Source organism: Peromyscus maniculatus, chromosome 2 (assembly GCF_049852395.1).
Source record: "Peromyscus maniculatus bairdii isolate BWxNUB_F1_BW_parent chromosome 2, HU_Pman_BW_mat_3.1, whole genome shotgun sequence".
Taxonomy (NCBI): domain Eukaryota; kingdom Metazoa; phylum Chordata; class Mammalia; order Rodentia; family Cricetidae; genus Peromyscus; species Peromyscus maniculatus.
The window spans coordinates 159,639,162-159,656,756 of NC_134853.1; the positions used below are offsets into that span (position 1 = coordinate 159,639,162).

At 54.6% G+C, this 17,595-nt stretch overlaps 1 protein-coding gene across 1 annotated transcript in view; it reads right to left on the minus strand.

Annotated features, from left to right (window-relative positions):
* Positions 1-17,595, minus strand: part of Padi1 (peptidyl arginine deiminase 1) — a 35,274-nt gene that overhangs the window by 11,215 nt on the left and 6,464 nt on the right. Inside the window, exons 2-11 of the mRNA XM_076565565.1 lie at positions 10,196-10,376; positions 9,171-9,243; positions 8,498-8,559; positions 7,266-7,380; positions 6,325-6,450; positions 5,294-5,466; positions 5,097-5,200; positions 4,015-4,138; positions 3,609-3,716; positions 1,348-1,499 (exon numbers count right to left, since the gene is read on the minus strand). Of these exons, the coding sequence (XP_076421680.1) occupies positions 1,348-1,499; positions 3,609-3,716; positions 4,015-4,138; positions 5,097-5,200; positions 5,294-5,466; positions 6,325-6,450; positions 7,266-7,380; positions 8,498-8,559; positions 9,171-9,243; positions 10,196-10,376 (1,218 nt within the window). The remainder of the gene's footprint in view (positions 1-1,347; positions 1,500-3,608; positions 3,717-4,014; positions 4,139-5,096; positions 5,201-5,293; positions 5,467-6,324; positions 6,451-7,265; positions 7,381-8,497; positions 8,560-9,170; positions 9,244-10,195; positions 10,377-17,595) is intronic.

Genomic DNA, 17,595 nt, shown 5'->3' on the forward strand with positions numbered 1-17,595 from the left:
CTATTTTACAGTTGAAGAAAACGAGGCATGGAATAGAAAAGAAATTATTTATTTAAAATGTAACACCATTGCTCACCCTGTTTCCCTAGAACTTCCTTTTCTGGTTTTTTGTTTTTTTGTTTTTTGCTTAGTCTCCCTGCCCTTTTAGTTTGTTGGTTTTGTTTTATTTGTTTGGTTTTTCGTTTTGGAGAAAGAGCCTCACTCTGTAGTCAAAGCTGGCCTTGAACTCATGATCCTCCTGCCTCAGCCTCCTGAGTTATTGGGTTGTACCACCATGTTTAGCACCCACGGTACTTTCACCCATGCCTGGCACATGACCCTGGTTTAAATGAACAAATCGAGCGCCAACTGGATCTGCCAGACACCGTGGCGAACACTGGCTGAGTGGCACAGCCCACACCAATGGGCATCGGATCCTGAGACCCACAGGCCGCGCCCTGGGGACCTCCAGGCCTGAAGCCCAGCTGCAGGGTACTATGTGAGGTGGGTGGCCAGCTGGGCCTCTGTCCATCACCTAGCCAGCCCCAGCCAGTGCAGCAGGTCCGGGCACCCAACTTCATGCCTCACTTGGTACCAGCAAAACCCACCTTGTCTGATTCAGCAGCCCCAGGTTGTGTGGACAGCTGGGGCTCAGAGGACAATTTGGGCCACACCTAGACTCCACACCAAGCTCCACAAATGGAAGGGGCCTCCAGGTTTGTGACAGAGTGAAACCCCAGTGGGCTTCAAGGGGCACACCCTCGTCCGGCTCCCTGGGGGCAGGAGGGACTCACTGACTGATGAGTCAGCATCTGCACCTTAACTGAGCCCTAAACATCTTGTTCTTTGCACCCAGCTTGGCTGACTTCAGACAGGGTCTCATTAGCCCAGGATGGCCTTGAGCTCTCCATATAGCTGAGGATGACCTTGAACTTCTGATCCTCCTGCTTTCACTCAACCAAGTAAGTGCTGGGATCACAACTATGATCCACCACTCTTGGCTTACCTACGCCAAGCTGGAGATCAAGCCCAGGGAGGGACCCATGCTTGGTAGGCAAGTCCCTATCAATCAAGCTCATTCCCAGCCTCTGACAGGCTGGTTTAATGTGGTGATGATCTTAATCAGACTCTGGACCACTAACTTAACCCTGAGACCTTACGATCTCTGTGACTATTAGTCCATGAGCTCTGGAGCACACCTCCCAGACTGGACTCCGTGACAGTCATTCCCCATGGGCTCTGGAAAGCACCTTCCAGTCCAGAGTCTGGGACAGTCATGGGCTCTGGTGAGCACCTCCCAGTCTGGAGAGCCTCATGGAGGAGGTGATTGCATCCTCCCGCACCCCGCCACCCTCCCAGGCCACTCACTTGGGGAAGCTGCCACCGATGAGGATTCTGCCGAGTGGGTACTCTTTGCTGCCCACCCTCACCGGTGGGCTCACATCCAGGTTGCCGAAGGAATCCAGGCCAGAGGCGCCTGCGAACTGGATCTCCCGGGTCACATATCCGAAGTCAGGACCCTAGAGAGGCATCATCAGAGCATGCATGGGCAGGAAGATGTGTGTGTGTGGGGGGGAATCATGCTGAGAGGAGAGGAGGACATTGGACGCCTGCTTCCATCCACACCTCACAAGCCCCTTTCTCTATACACTGAGCAGGTCGTGATCAAGTCAGTGCCCAGAGGAGAGCAGAGAGTCTCCTGGCCCTTGATCAAGCAGCATATGTCTGAAGGACTTGTGGATGGACAGACGTGGAAAAGAGACCGTGGGTAGGAAAAGAAGGAAGAATGGAGGATGTCAGGGCTGGGCAGATGGCACAGGAGGTTAAGAAAACACTTGTTACGCAAGCACGAAGACCCGAGTTTGAGGACCCAGCACCCACATAAAAGCCAGGTGTGGGAGCAAACACTTGCAGTTCCAGCACTGGGAGGCAGAGTAGACAGAGGTGGAATCCTGGGCCTCACTAATTAGCTAGCCAAGCCTAATTGGCAAGTCCTAGTCAATAGGAGACACTATCTAAAAAAAAAAAAAAAAAAAAAAAAAAAACGAGGTGGACAACTTTTGAGGCATGACCTCTGGTCTGCGCACGTATGCGCATGCACAAATACCCCACACATTAAAACTTGTGAGCTGCTGGGGAGACAGAGGGCTCAGGACTCCTGACATACCAGTCAGGAGGAGAGGGCATTCAGCAGCCTCAGCCTGCATAGTAAGCCAAGAGGAAAGGAGCACCATGAACCCAAAGGGAGCAGAGGCCGAGGGGTCACAGAGCCAAGAGCCAGAGCACTCCAGTCTCCACACATACTCAGAAGGATTCACCCCCCCACCCCCATTGCATAATATTCCTTTACACTGTGTGAAGATGTGGCACTGTGATTAGTTTAATAAAGAGCTAAATGGTCAATAGCTGGGCAGGAAGAGGTTAGGCCGGATTTCTGGGGATAAAGAAGATTTAGAGAGGAAAAAGGTGGAGCTATCAACCAGACACAGGGGAATCAGGGCGTGCAGGAGGAGAGGTACAGCCAGGAGCCACGTGGCAGTGCGTAGATGAATAGAAATGGGTTAATTTAAGTTATAAGAGCTAGTGGGACAGGTCTAAGCTAAGGCCCAGCTTCCATAATTAATAAGTCCCCATGTAGTTATTTGGGAGCTGACTGGTAGACCTGAGAAAGACTTGTTGCATCCCATCCCTACTCCCCGTCCAGGTATGCTAGATACTGGTTTGAGACACCCTATTCCCAAACGCCCTTCTGGGTCCACACTGTCCCAGCAGGAAGGGACTTGGAGCCCACAAACCCACAGAAATGGGGCCACCTTGGGAGAAGGTGCAGCCAGCTGTCAGGTACGGGGGCCTTGCAGGTCCCAGCTGGGGTTTGTGCATGGGTGCCCCATGGGCTCCCTGCCTTGGGCAAGTTGTTTAACCTCCCCAGGCCTCAGTTTCCTTGGTAGTGAGAAGGAATCTTTATAAATAACAATTATTAATAATAGGGCAGAGTGTCTTGTGGACTGAACATGGGAAGCCATAAAAAACTAGGGGCAGTGTCCAGAACTCAGTGGTGGCAGTAGCTGCTGCCACCATCCTGTGCACAGAGAGTACCACGGTCCCTGGCATGCTTTAAGGGTCCACTGCCCCTCAAAGGCAGTCTGGTCTCCAAGGCCACCATTTCTGTTGACTACTCATTGAGAATGATCCCTGGCCACTGAGAATGACCCCTGGCCACTGAGAATGACCCCTAGCCACTGACAATGACCCCTGACCACTGAGAATGATCCCTAGCCACTGAGAATGACCCCTGGCCACTGAAAATGATCCCTAGCCACTGACAATGACCCATAGCCACTGAGAATGACCCCTGGCCACTGAGAATGACCTCTGACCAAGAACCTTGCTGTTCTGTCTTTCCCAGAATGGAGGAGGTGTAATGGGAGTGGGTGTCTATTTGCATGCGATTTGCATATCATTTGCATTCGTAGCTGGAACCTTCCACCCACTCTCCAGGTTGCTGTCACCACCCCCACCAGTCTCTGGACCCTAAAAGGCCAGATGAGGCTCTACCAGAGCTCCCGGGAGAGGAGCCACCAAAGCCCCTCCCCCACCCCCACCCCACCCCCGTGTACTTGGCCACACACCAGGATCTTCTTAAGGGCGAAATCCCTCAGGCCTCTGTTTCGAGGGGAGTCAAAGACTACAGGGAAGGATTTGTGAGGGGCGTCAGTGTAGCCAAACTCCATCTCGTCCTGTGTGAAGAAGAAAGATCTACAGCAGGCCTCCACAGGAGGTTTCAGGAAAGATGACCCCAGACAATGACATCACCCAAGACCTGAGGAGAACATGGGGGAGGCCTCCAGGCTCCATCCGGAAGACCCAGCCCAGAGTCAGGAGGAGACAGGAGAGATTGCTCCTGTTGAAGGGTGGCCCTCAGTCCTGGGCCAGGCTGCTCTCACTCGGGCCAGGCAGGCAGACAGATGTGATTGGGCTCCTGTACTCCCAGTCACCCACCACCCACCCAGTTCTTTGGCTCGGCCTTGCACCCACCTGGATCCAGCGATCATTGTTATTCTCCACCCGGGGACAGACCACCAGTTTGCAGTTGGCCTTCAGGGCCAGGTGGGCCATGGCATCCAGGAACTTGTCATTGCGGCCATGGGCGTCTGTCACACTGCAAGGACAGAGACTGCAGCTGGGACCAGATTCCAGCTGTGCCAGGCCCTGGGTCCCTGGGTGCTGAGCTTCAGATCCATGCCTACCCTGGAAAGGCTGGAGATGGGGCGGTGGGGAGTAGGGGTCCCGTCCCTAGATCACATCAGATGACCAGTGCATGAGCAGGGCAAGGCCAGGCTGTGGAGCCCAGAGGCACGGTGCCTGAACCAGCCCAGGCAGTCCAGGGTAGCTATGGAGGTGACCTGGGGCTGATGCCACTGACGGAGACGGCAGTAAGTGGGCTAGCCCTGTCTTCTTAGAGCAGAGACTGAAGGTGAGGTCTCTGACAGACAGGAGGCTGGGACACTCTGGCTCCAGGTAGACAGATAACCCCGAGTGGCCACGTCCTCTAGCTATGAATTTGCCTCTGGCTCAGCAGGACTTGTCCTCCGCCCCTACCTGTGGTATCTCAAGGGTTGACCAGCAGAGGCCACTAGATACCAGGGCATAGCCGAAGGACCAGGACACCCAGAATGGGCAAGACTCACAATGGGGCCTGTGGCTGGGTCCTGGGTCCTCAGAAGATGCAGAAGTGGCCTCAGGAGAGTGAGGCCAGGTCCCTATAGTCCCTGGCACACATGCAGGCCTCAGCCCCACCATCCTGATTTTGTTTTGTTTTGAAACAGGGTCTCACGTAGCGGAGGCTGGATTTGAATTGCCAGTCCTTTCCTTCAGCCTCCCAAAGGAGGGGTTACAGGCTCGTACCACCACACCTGACCCCACTACCCAGACTGAATTCAAGGTGTCTAACAGGGAGGGAGAGCCAGCAGACTTAGAGCTGGTGCTGGTGAGCGTGGCAGGATCTCTACTGTGGTCCTGTAGCAGCTCAGGGCTGTGACGCCATCCCGGAATGAAGGCTGGCCAGCATTATTGCTTACTCTTCTGCTTTTGGCAAGGTGGAGCTGGGGGCGGCTCACCTGCACACATACAGCTCCAGAGGTGGCTGGGTGTTGGGGGTCATGATCCAGGGGGCCACGCGGAAGCTCACGCTGTCTGTGAACAGTGACACCTCAAGGAGGCCCTGGGGGAGAGGAGAGCTCAGCGGCTTTGTGGGCTCCAGACTGTCCTCTGACCCCACACCCCGCCCTTGGCCCAGCCCTCATCTAGTGTTTACCTCGGTGCCTACCAGGCTGACGCTGAGAGAGACCAACCCTGAGAAATTGGTGTCAGGGAAAGCAAGTCCCTCCACATAGAACTGGATATCGCTCTCCCCGGGAAGCCGCTCCACCTCATAGTCCTGATGATAGGGTCCTAGCACCTGCTTGTAGTCGGAGAGGGAGGTCCCACCTAAGGAGAACAGGGTCAGGCCAATGTGGGACAGGGTCGGGGCTGGTAGGACAGGAAGACAGGAAATGTGTGGCTGGAGTCTGGGTCTGAGCCCCCTCTGGGGAGCATTCCTTGAGCTCCCTTCCAGCTCTACAAGGCACAAGCTTTGTGACCTTGGCTCAGTGACTCAACCTCTCTGAACCTCAGGTGAACTGTTTAGCAGATAACTAGAGGAAAGCATCACCCAAAAGGTGATGATGACTCAAATGTCTGTCCATAGTGTTTATAAACAAATGATGCCAAATAAAGGATATCCACAGATGGGCTGTGACCCGCCCCCAGAGAGCAATGAAGTGATTGTGCGGGCCACACGATGGATGAATCTCATTTGTGGTGACAGAAGAAGGGAGTGGCTTCTGATATGGTTGGATTTTTATTTGGGGTAACTAAATATATCACCACTGAACTGCACCCCAGGCCCCTAAAGCTGCAGATTCTGATTAGAAAAATCTAGTGATTCAATCAGGCCCTGGGCCCCAGCCTCTAAGGTCCCTTGCCCCTCTTTGCCTGCTTGGGTCAAGGGCCCAAGGCTGCCAGACAGCAAGAGATTGGTGCTGAAAGAGGAGCCAACGAGTCATGGGGGGCCAGGGAGGGGCCTTGGTGGCCAAGAAGCCAATGGTTTCATCCACCGGGCCGTGTGACGGTGACTCCGTGTGTCTGGGCTTCAGCTTCTCCATCTGTGCGATGGGACCAGCAGTTGGCCCCATCCTTGGCTGTCATTCTGTTCCCCACTGGCGCAGTTACACAATTCATGACGACTTACAAAAAGGTGACAGTTACAGAAGGAAGAAGGGGATGAGACGGGCCACCGCCACTCACCTCGGGCACAGAAGACCCTCAGCCTTCTGGAATCAGGCGGAGACGCCTTCAAGACCAGCTTGTGGCTTTCAAAGAGCTCATCAGGGCCACCGCAGCTCAGGACCATTGGGGACATGTCCTGCAGGTCTGAGAGAGTGATTTCTGAGACAAACGTATCCCCCCAAGACTGCTGTGGATTATTATTATTATTATTATTATTTGATTTTTTTGAGATAGGGTTTCTCTGTGTAACAGTCCTGGCTGTCCTGGAACTCACTTTGTAGACCAGGCTGGCCTTGAACTCACAGAGATCAGTCTGCCTCTGCCTCCCAAGTGCTAGATTAAAGGCGTGCACCTCCACCGCCCGGCAGAATATTATTTTAATTAGGCAAAGCTGTGTTACATTTGTTTATGCTACCGAATTACTTTAACTGTGTAAGGTGTGCTACATTTGTTTATGCTGCATTTGTCTAACATGTAAGGATGTGTGTTTAATCATGTAAAGGTGTGCTGCATTTGCTTCACCTGCCCGCCTAAGGCATCTGATTGGTCTAATAAAAAGCTGAATGGCCAATAGCTAGGCAGGAGAGGGATAGGCCGGCCTGGCAGGCAGAGAGAATAAGGAGGAGGAGAAAGCTAGAGAGAAGAAGAAGGAGAGAATGAAGGAGAAAAAGAGGGACAATGCCTGCAGCCAGAAGCCAGCCAGATGTGAGAAGCAGCGAAAGTAAGACGTACAGAAGGGAAGAAAAGTAAAAAGCCCCGAGGCAAAAGGTAGATGAAGAGAAGCAGGTTAAGTTATAAGAGCTAGCAAGAAATGAGCCTAAGCTGAGGCTGAGCATTCAAAACTAATAAGAAGTCTCTGTGTCATGACTTGGGAGCTGTTTGGTGGCCCAAAAGAAAGCCTGGGACACAAGACCCCCTCTTTCCCTCCCTCCCCACCTCCCATGCCTGAGGTCACTCACCCTCCAGTGATCTCAAATGTCTGTCATGCAGGTCTTCCCTGGACCCACGGGCGTCTCTGTCACAGTTTACCAGCAGGATGGCCCCAGAGCCCCCGGGGCCCCAGCGCCAGGTTCCCTGTGGCACACAGGAAGGTTTGGGTTAGTCAAGCCTAGGGGTTCTGGGACTAGACATGGCCTGGGTTGGCTCAGTGGTTAGCTCAGAAACTTTCATATTCTGGGTTCGCTTAAAGTTTTCAAGAGGGACTGTGGACATGGGGAGCAGAACTCTTTAGTGAAGCTCAGACCCAGGGACAGCCACCCTTGTGCAGTGAACAACCTGTGTGACCGTATGTGGTGGCTCTGCCCAGCACTCACAGTGGAGGAGCAGGGTGACATCACCACATACAGAGGTGGCCACGCTTTGGCACTGCCTAAGACAGATCTCACCTTGATCTCCATGAAGAAGACTCCCCCATTCCAGCATTCTCCTGAGCCTAACGTTCACCAGGGTCTTGCAGGCCCTCCCCAGGCTGAGGACCAAGCTGCCTGACTCTGGGGTCACTATGTCCCCAATAACCTATACATTTTCTCCATTTGACAAAAAAGTAAAGAGAAGCTCTGGGAGGGAGCCTGAGGCTGCACAGTTAATCTTCAAACCCAGGTCTCTGAGATGGCACAGGTCCACTGCTTGCCTCCATGGCACTCATAGCACTCTTGCCCTCCCCTCTGAGTAGATGCCATCCTGTGCCAGGGCCCACGCCATGGTTTTCATTGTAGCCCCAGCCTGCAACCCTCTGGAGCAACCTCGTGCAGTGAATAACCTATGCAGCCATTCAGAAGTCCTGCCCCACCTTGCCCACAAAGCCTTGAGATCCAGCCTGCCTCTCTGGGTCTCTCCCTGCAAGCTGTAACTCCTGCCCCTACGTGAGCTGCATGCTCCCCATGGGACAGCTCCATTCTTCATTCTTCGTGGCCTAGCTGTAGCTGAATACCATAGCCCCCTCTACCGGAAATAACAACCTTTCGTGAAGCCCCAGCCATGTTGAGAGGTCCAGACACAACCTCCTGAGTAGAAACTGCAGTGAGCAGACTAAGACAGACCAGAGAGGGTGTTTTCCCAACAGTCACACAGCATTTGGCCACGCTTCCATAAATGGCACCGATCCTGGACTGGAATTGGCGGCTCTTCTGTTGCCGAGATCACCCAGGTCTGCCCGTCAGCTCCACACTCTTGGGGGTACCCAGTGTCTCACCTTGTCACCCGAGCCTTTCTTCACCTTGCCTGTGCGGCCTGTGTCGACATCGAGGGACACATCTGCAAAAGGCAGACAGGTCACCTGCCTCTGTACCTGTGATGGCAGGCCCAGCCGTCTTGGCTCCCACCCCAGCTGATGAGGACCCAGAAGCCTAGCTCAAGAGACTCAACATCTGGGAGCCCCTGTGCTGGCCCTGGGGCTCTGGCTAGGGTGACACTGGCGGTTCTGGTGTCGGAGGGACACAAGTTGCTGGCTTGGCCATGTGTGTTGGGTGACTATGTCTTGGTGGCCCGGGGTTTCTATGCCACATGCAGGGGGCCCTTAATAGTAGCCACTGGGGCCCCATGGCCAGGGTCTGTTGTCCTCAGAGGAGGCTGCCATGGGCTCTGGGTGGTTCTAGGTTGGGTCTCAGGGATCCAGAGACATGTGGGACTCCCATGAGGAAGCCACTGTGACTCAAGCTGGTAGCAGGAATGTTTCCAGATCCTATTGGCCCTACGCATGGCTGGGTCTCAATTCCTGTGGTCCTGGAGATGTTTGGTGTTCCCAGGAAGCAGAAGGAGAGAGGTGGCTGGCTGAGGCTTTCTCCTCCAAGGCTCCTGGACCTTCAGTCACCTTCACCATATTCCAATAGCTACCATGTCCACAGCCAGGCAAAAGCAGGACTCACCAACACTAGTGAGGTAGAGCACGCTGTGACCCAGGGCACCAGCTTCCTGCGACCCGAAGTATGACACCTTCACCTGGGGAAGGAAGTCAGTCCTAAGAGAAGGCAGAGGACATGTGGGCCACACCTACAGCCCTGTTTTGAGGCAGAGGCAAAGCTCTTTGGCAATTATGACCTGGGGTGCTGTTCCAGGGCGCCAAGCAATTTGAGGAGAAACGAGGGCTACAAAGAGAGATATGGTGATTCCAAGACCTTCTGGGATATGAGAGGGACAGACAGAGGGGGCCACTGTCCCTACTGGCCTAGGCAACTTGACCTCCTTTGGGATCGTTCATTCCCTGTACTGAGGGAATGGCCACTCTGGTCCATGACCACAGTGAGTGTCAGGGCTTTTGCCACAGTCCAGACTCCCATCCCCTACCCCACTCGACCCACGTGACAGGATTCCTTCCAGGGAAGGTTGCCACAGACCCTGTCATGAACAGAGCTACACACAGGTCCTAGCTGGTCTCCTCCTGGAGAAGGCACTGGGCCAGGAGTTGAGGGAACGTTGGGTATGAGAGACACTGGGACCAGCAGGAAAGGGTCAGCCAGAGGTGGCTGGCTGGGTACATGTGGAGGCTTGAGTGGGCGTGCTGAGGCCCTGTGTGAGAGAGAACATGTGAGTGCAACCATGGGATCCTGCCCGGGGAGCACAGAGGTTTGTGGGCAACTGGAGGGTGTAACAGAGCTGTGTGAATCTGAGGGGTGACCAGGTTGTTCCTGAGTGCTGTGTGATGTTGGGGTACATGAGGTGGGCTGTGGGTCTGGGTCTCTGTGTGGATCTGAGGGGTGACTGGGGTATTCCCATGTGCCGTATGATGTTGGGGAACATGAGGTGAATGAAATGTGGATCTGGGTCTCTGTGTGGATCTTGGGGGTGACCCGGTTGTGCTGTGTAGTGTTGGAGTGTGTGAAGTCTGGGTCTCTGTGGAGATGTGTCCAAGATGACTCGGGATGGGATATAAGCCAGCCCGAGGGATACTTACCTTGAGGTCATTTAAGTCCTTACTGACTGTGTCCGCCGCCACCACCACATCCACGTTGGCATCCAGGGGCCAGTGGGCCCGGCCTGCGGGCTCTGCCACCCGTGCGGGATCATAGACCATGTAGATCTTCACCTCAGAGCTCCCAGACACCCCAAAGGTGCTGGCACCCTTGGGCACATCGCTAAGGAAAGGTAGGGAGAGAGAGAGACTGAGGGGCTCAGACAGTGGCCATGTGAGGCAGAGGCTGGAATGTCACTGTTTAGGAGGAGGTACCCCTTACCAGTGGGGTGGGGCCCCTGCCTCCAAGTCTCTCTGCTCTAACCACATGGCCCTCCCTGCTGGTTCATGAAGACACCAAGCTTTCCTGGCTCAGGACCTTCATATAGCTGAATGCACTCCCCCAACATCCACAAGGCTCATACCCTCAGACTTTAGGGCTTTGTTTTAATGTCTCCTTTTCAACTACCCTCTTGAGATGGTTAGGGTTAATTGACAGCATCTGGAACTATCTGGGGGTCTGGGCCTTAGAACCTGCCTATGAGGTATTATCTTGATTGTATTAATCGATGTAAATGGGGTGGTAAGATGGTCCAGTAGGTAAGGGGCTTGCCGCCAAGCCTGATAATCTGAGTTCGATCCCCCAGGCCCTAATGGCAGAACCAACTCTCTCTGACCTCCGCTTGTGTATATGCACACACATAGATTTTTTTAAAACATAATTTGTTAATTGGTGTGGGGATACCCATTTTAATTATGGGTGGGGCCATTCCCTGGGCCGATGATCCCAGACTGTACAAGGACAGAGAGAGGACTAAGCAGAAGTACGGCTTCTCTCATGGCTCCCTTCCGACTCTGGACAGCTGCTTCTGGCTCTGGCTGCCTTGACTGCCCACTGTGATGGGCTGCACCCCGAACCCTGGACCAGAATAAGCCCCTGCTCCTTTAGCTGTTTCATTGTGTTATTTTACCACAGCAACGGGAAGAGAGACTAAGCACCCGTCTCATCCCTCTAGCTAAGGCTGCATCATCCTTCTGCACACCTGTCCTTTCCTGCTTTATCAACTGTGCACGTGACTGTCCTGCTGTCCTGCTGTCCTGCTATCCTGCTTTCCTGCTGTCCTGATAGCTTAGTTCCGGAGGGCAGCCAGTTTGCCTAGCTTGCTGCTGGATCCTCAGAGAGTGTAGGGACACTCAACAATCACGTGGAAAGGAAAAAATGGATTCCCACTTTCTGCCAACCTCAGGGTTCCCTCCGGCCCATCTGCACCAGAGTATGGCAACAGTACCCACTGACGTGGACCCCACCATACAGCTGTCCACCTGATGCCTGGTACCCAACTGAAGCTCCAGAGCTCTTGGCTCTGGAGAGACAGGGAACCATCAATCTGCTGAGCCCCTCAGCTGCTGGGCCACCTGCTTGGGACCCTCCTGTAGCCATAGGCAAGGGTCCTGGGGAGATGTATTGTCCTTCAACTGATGGATATAAGCTGCCTACCTCTGTGTCAGGCTCTAGCTTGGTCTCAGGCCTCACAGAGTCCTCCTCTGAGGAGCTGCTGCCCTGAGGAGACATCAGAAGAGGGGGCCACACATGCATGGCTCTCTCCCCTGCCCATTAGTGCTCAGAGCTCTCTACCACAGCGTCTCACAGCTGATGGGGTCACTGACCACTCATGACCACTTACAGAGATCCCCTGACTGCATAGACAAGGTGGGAGGTCTTTTCTCACATCCTCCTGCCTCTACCCTTCCCTGGGCCCCTGAGAATCCATCCAAGCACAGCTCTGAAAAAAGTCCTTCCCCAGCCCCCTTCATAGGCACCCTGTCCCCGCCAAGTAACTGTCTTCATTGACAATAGTGATAATGGCTGTTGCCACATGAGAGCACATTCACTGTTCAATAGCCAAGCAAGGGGCCTTATGTCCTGTGTGGTCATGTAATTAGCGCACAGCGTGATCGCACAATCTATGTGCATGCGTGGCGTAGCTATGTGAGCACATATGCGCATGTGCAGGGGCAATCCATAAAAAGCAGGTCACAGACTCCTCCCTCCTTTATCTTCCCCCTTCTCCCCCTTCCTCCCTCTCTGCACATGTCTCTCCGACAGGCCTGAGCACACCCTCTCCTGCCCCTCCCTTTCCTAATAAACTCTCATAGTGGGTTTTGTTGTGCCTCGTCGTGACTTTTCCTCGCAGGGTAAACAGTGCCGCATAAAACCAACAATGGCCGAGCGTTGGTGGCGCACGCCTTTAATCCCAGCACTCGGGAGGCAGAGACAGGCGGATCTCTGTGAGTTCGAGGCCAGCCTGGGCTACCAAGTGAGCTCCAGGAAAGGCGCAAAGCTACACAGAGAAACCCTGTCTCAAAAAAAAACCAAAAAAAAAAAAAAAAAAAAACAACAATGGCCACAGTTCCTTCAGTCACACCCTGTGGCCCACCACAGCCCCACTCTACTGAAGAGGCAAAAGCAGAGGGGAGAGGTCCCTGGAGCACTACAGGCCTCCCCTGACCCACCCTCAGAGCATCCTTCACTCTGCGTTCCTGTTGCCATGGAAACCTCACACATCCCACTCCCTCCACTTCTTCCAGGTGCCGTGACCATTTCGATTTAGTGTCCCATTGAACACCAGGGACCGACTTGCCCCACAGTGGCCATGCCCTCCTAAAGCCTTATCCCCATGGCTACCACCATTCTGCCCACATGACTTGAGGCTCCAGCTGTTCCTTGCTCCTCACTGTCCCAGACTGGCCTTGAACTCACTATATAACCAAGGATGACCTTGAATTCCTGATCCTCCAGCCCTTGAAGTTAATTGTTCAGACGTCAGCATGTGCAAGGCCCCCTCCCTCCCTGCTGGCTGTCACTCTGCCCCCGCCCCTGGAGGGTACCAGCTCCCAGCTCCCAGAATGCTGTGGTCCCCAGATTTTATTGTCCCCAGCTCCTGACATCTCCTTGGCCCCACCCCATGCTTCCAATGCAGCTGCCTCTGTCTGGCCTCAGGCATCTCTCTGGGGTAGGCCCCACACACTGTCATTATTAAGGACCAAATGGCTGAGAACTGCCCTGTCAGCACCCACGGGACCACATCTGAATCTCAACCCTCCCACACCAGGGCTCAACCCCCTGGGCCTTCTGCACCTGACCCTCTCAGCTTTCCCTCTGTCAGCTGCCTGGCTTAGCTCCAGCAGCTGCCAAGGCCAGCTCGCCACTCAGTTTCTGAGCTGTGCTAGACACAATGGACTGTCTGGGTCTGTGGCTACTGACCTTGAATGTGACCTTTGACACTGCCTGACTGCTGAGCGTTCTCTCTGTCTCTCTGGAAACTACTGCCACCTTCCCCTCCTCCCCCAGGGCAGGTCACCTGCACATCACCTGTACCCTATCACACCTGTCTCTTAGCCGCACCCAAGCCTGTCCCTGACTTGGACCAGGGGTGTCCTCTACACCCCCACCTTCCCTTCTCCCTCATACCCAACTCATGGACACTGCAAATGTCACCATTTGACCATCACGGCTCCCGGCACTGTCACCAGGCTGTTGGGCACCCTCTCTAAGACAGCTCCTGGCCCCCTACTCCCATGGTTCCTGGGATACATCTCCACCTAGGCCTCAGCCTTCCTCCCCTACCTGGGACACCAGAGTTACTCCATCCCTAGACCCAGCACTTTCCCCCTCTTGCTGGGAACTTGTCCCCAGCTGGCTGCAAGCTCCCGGGCTCTGCTTTCTCTCCCTCCACCCAGCCTCACTAACACATCCTTTGCTGCCCCATCCCAGCAGCAAAAGTTTAACAGCTTTCTGGGGGCACATATATGCGAACACTGTAAAACTTATTAACATAAACAAGGTATCTCCTATGACTGTAACACTGTATGTTACGTCTCATCTGGGGAGTGCCTAGTAAAGTCCACAGAACCCATTTCTCCTCACTGTAGCGGGCTGTGGCAGCAACCATGCCACAACTGGACAAGGCAGTAGTGTCTGTCCCAGACTGATCATCATCTCACCAATAATGCTGTTGTCATTGAATCTGATGGGCAACTTGACGGTGGCCTGAGGTGTGTGTGTGTGTGTGTGTGTGTGTGTGTGTGTGTGTGTGTGTGTGTACCCAGTGTCTCCCCTTGGGTCAGCAACTTTACAAAGTCAATGTAGGAAGATGTGGTGGTTTGAATGATAATGCCCCCACAGGGCTGTGTATTTGAATGCTTGATCCCCAGTTGGTGGAGGGATTAGGAGTCGTGGAGGAGGTGAATCACTAGGGGTGGCCTTGGAGGTTTCACAGATGTGGACCATTGCTTGTTGGTGCTCTCTCCCTCTGTCTCCTGATAGTGGAGCGGACGTGAGCTCTCAGCTACCGCTCCAGCACCGAGTGGGCCTGCGCGGCCACGCCCCCTGCCCTAACGGTGGACTCCAACCCTTCTGAACCCATGAGTCCCAGATGAAAAGCTTTCTTGTGTAAGTTGCCTTGATCATGGCGCTTTGTCACAGGTATTAAGGTGCCACATACATGTCTCGCCACCCTCATAGGTAGGGGCCAGTTGTGGCTTCCCTTGAGAGGCAGCTCTAGGCAGAACAGGCCTGCCGGGTCCTTCCCTGGGGGCATGGAGGGGCCTCTCCCACCCAATCCTGCTGCCTTCAAGGCTCTGGCCACCCTCACCCCATCCCTGTCAGAAGCAGGTGCTCAGCAAGGTCCCAGGGTGGCAGTGGAGTCATGGCTATTTCTTGTGGTGCCCGAGAGAGGCGGCTTTTGCCAGGAGGGTGCTGTGTGTCCTTGGATTCTCATTCCCCTGGCATCCTGGCCCTACCCCTCCTAGAGCCTCAGGCACCGGACTGGCACTACAGGTCTGTGGGTGGGCCATGAATTAAGTGACAGGCATGTGTGGGAGCTGGGGTAAGCCCAGGAAATCCACAGTTGGATCTGCTTCCGGCATACATTGCCATGCCACCCAATGCCTCCCCATGCCCCAGACTCACAGTCAAAGAAAATCTCCTCTCTAAAATGAAGGGACAACACTGGTATGGTAGTGCATTCCCCTAATCCCCAGCACTAGAGAGACAGAGGCAGGCAGATCTCTGTGAGTTCGAGGCCAGCCTGGTCTACATGGCCACCTCCAGGCCAGCTGGGCTTGCAAAGTGAAACCCATTCTCAAGAACAATAGGGAGGAACCACAGGGGGCTGTACTGGTCAGTTTTCTGTCAACTTGACACAAGCGAGGGCTATTTGGGCAGAGGGAACTTCAATTCAGAAAATGGCCTGCTCAGCCTTGGTTTTTCTCCACAAAGCGGGCATGTCTACAGAGCCACCTCCCGGTCTGGTGAGGATTCTGGAAATGCTGTAAAAAAGTGTGCTGTGTTTGGTGACTGCGATTGTCACCCTTCTCGGCCTGTGCCACCTGCACTGGCCCAGCACCACGACCCCCCCCTCTTCCTCTGCAGCCTGCAAGGCTGGGATCCCTTCAGGTCTGCCTGTACGCTGGAGAGCAGGGGTGCCAGGCTGAGTCGTCCTGTAGGGTCTTCTGTCTGGTGCCTGGAGGAGGGCCAGCCAGACCAGCAGTGCTGGAGGCCACCAGAGCCTAGTGAGTCCTTAGAGGACAACACCAAGAGGGCGTGAGGGAGTGTGAGGTGGAGCGGAACCCCGGCCCTCCTCAGACTGCCCCTCACTCCGTCAAGGTGTACCTGTCGGGACTGCTGGAGTGGGGGAGCTTCAAGCACCTCATTTCACTTAGTTTGTGATACGTACGCCTGACCTCATCTCTGCTGCACCCCAACCCTCTGGGGCGGGCGGTTCTGTCTCTGTTTAACAGATGAAGACATCTTCTCAGAGAGCTGAGGTAACTCTCCTCAGATGGCACACCAGGGAACAGCACAGTTATCTCCCATCTCCTACGTGGGCTGATACTATAAGGAGTATGTGGCCGGGGCATGTCCTGCTGAGGGCAGGGAGGAGGTCACATGGGAGGATGTAGGAAGGACATGGAAAAGGCAAACTCCCATACAAGCTCCTCATAGATGGTTACTTGTGAGCAAGCCTGGGGGACCAAGCAGGGAAGCCACCATCCCTGTCTCTGTCCCCACCCATCCACCTGACCCTCTCAAGGTTAGTGCAGGCCAGAACATGGTGTCTGTGACTTTCTGGTTCTGAGAACAGTGAGCATACACTTTATGTGTCCTCTGGGGTCACAGGGGCCCGGAGCTCATCTTGGCCAGCCCCCATCCCAACAGAACACAGCCTTAGCGCTTCCCAGGACAGGCAGCCCCCACACCTTTCTCTTTAGTTACATTTCCTGCTAGGCTGCAGACTTCCACCTTTCAGGCCACATGTAGCTCTTCAGCTAGGAAGCTTGCCACCTGGTCTCTGGAGGAGGAAGAGGAACAAGACCTCTGTGCCACCCCCGCATACCAACTTGGGCATCACCAGCAACTGGGGCATCACCAGCAACTGGAGCATTACCAGCAACTGGGGCAGGAGCTGGGTAGGCAGGGCTTGTGAGAGGCCCGGGCTGGGCAGTGGCCCAGCAGGAGCAGGAGGTGCATGCTGTCTCATAGACTGAAACATGGAAGGCCACAGAACCGGGTGGCTGGGAGCTGAGGACTGACAGCAGGTCAGACAGGCTGACCTGGCCCCCAAAGTCTCTGCCCTGAGAGTCGGTGGTGCTTCTGTTAGAACTGGTCTCGGCTCAGCCTGAGTATCCTTGTAGTGCATAGCGTGGGTAACACAGGACACAGAGAAGAATGGCACCCAGAAGAGGCACATGGTCCCTGCTCTGCTCTCTGTCTCCATCCCTAGCCAGCCACCCGCAGAACAGGGGTAAAACCTGGCTGTACAGAGCAGAGCGGAAGCCCCGAGTAGTCATGCGGGCTATACTGGGCAGAGATGAGATTCAGGCCCAGAGCATGCCCACTGCCCTGTCCTCACCCCGCCTCTCACACAGACCCTGCAGCATAGCTAATTCCCAGAGATCAGGCTCCCCTGAGGTAGAGGTCACAGAATCTGGAATCAGGCAGGTTCAAATCCCAGTCCCAGCAGTCGCAGGCTCTATGACTTCGGAAAGTCTCTCAATCTCTCTGTGTCTTGGTTTCTTTGCAAAATGGAGATTATAGTGATCTCTGCCTTGCAAGCTTTCTGTGAGAGTTAACAGGAGTATTGTGGGAAGCACTCCCAGCAGCCATGGCCAATGCCGCTGTGAACAGGGCCTGAGAGGCATGAGGGGTGGGCACCACACAGGAAGAGAGACATGAGGACTGAGAGGCATGAGGGGTGGGCACCACACAGGAAGAGAGACACGAGGGCTGAAAGGCATGAGGGGTGGGCACCACACAGGAAGAGAGAAGGGACCCATGGATGAGAATGCTGCTATGACCCTTCTCTCTCAGCAGACCAAGGAGACAGACCGATTGGAGCACC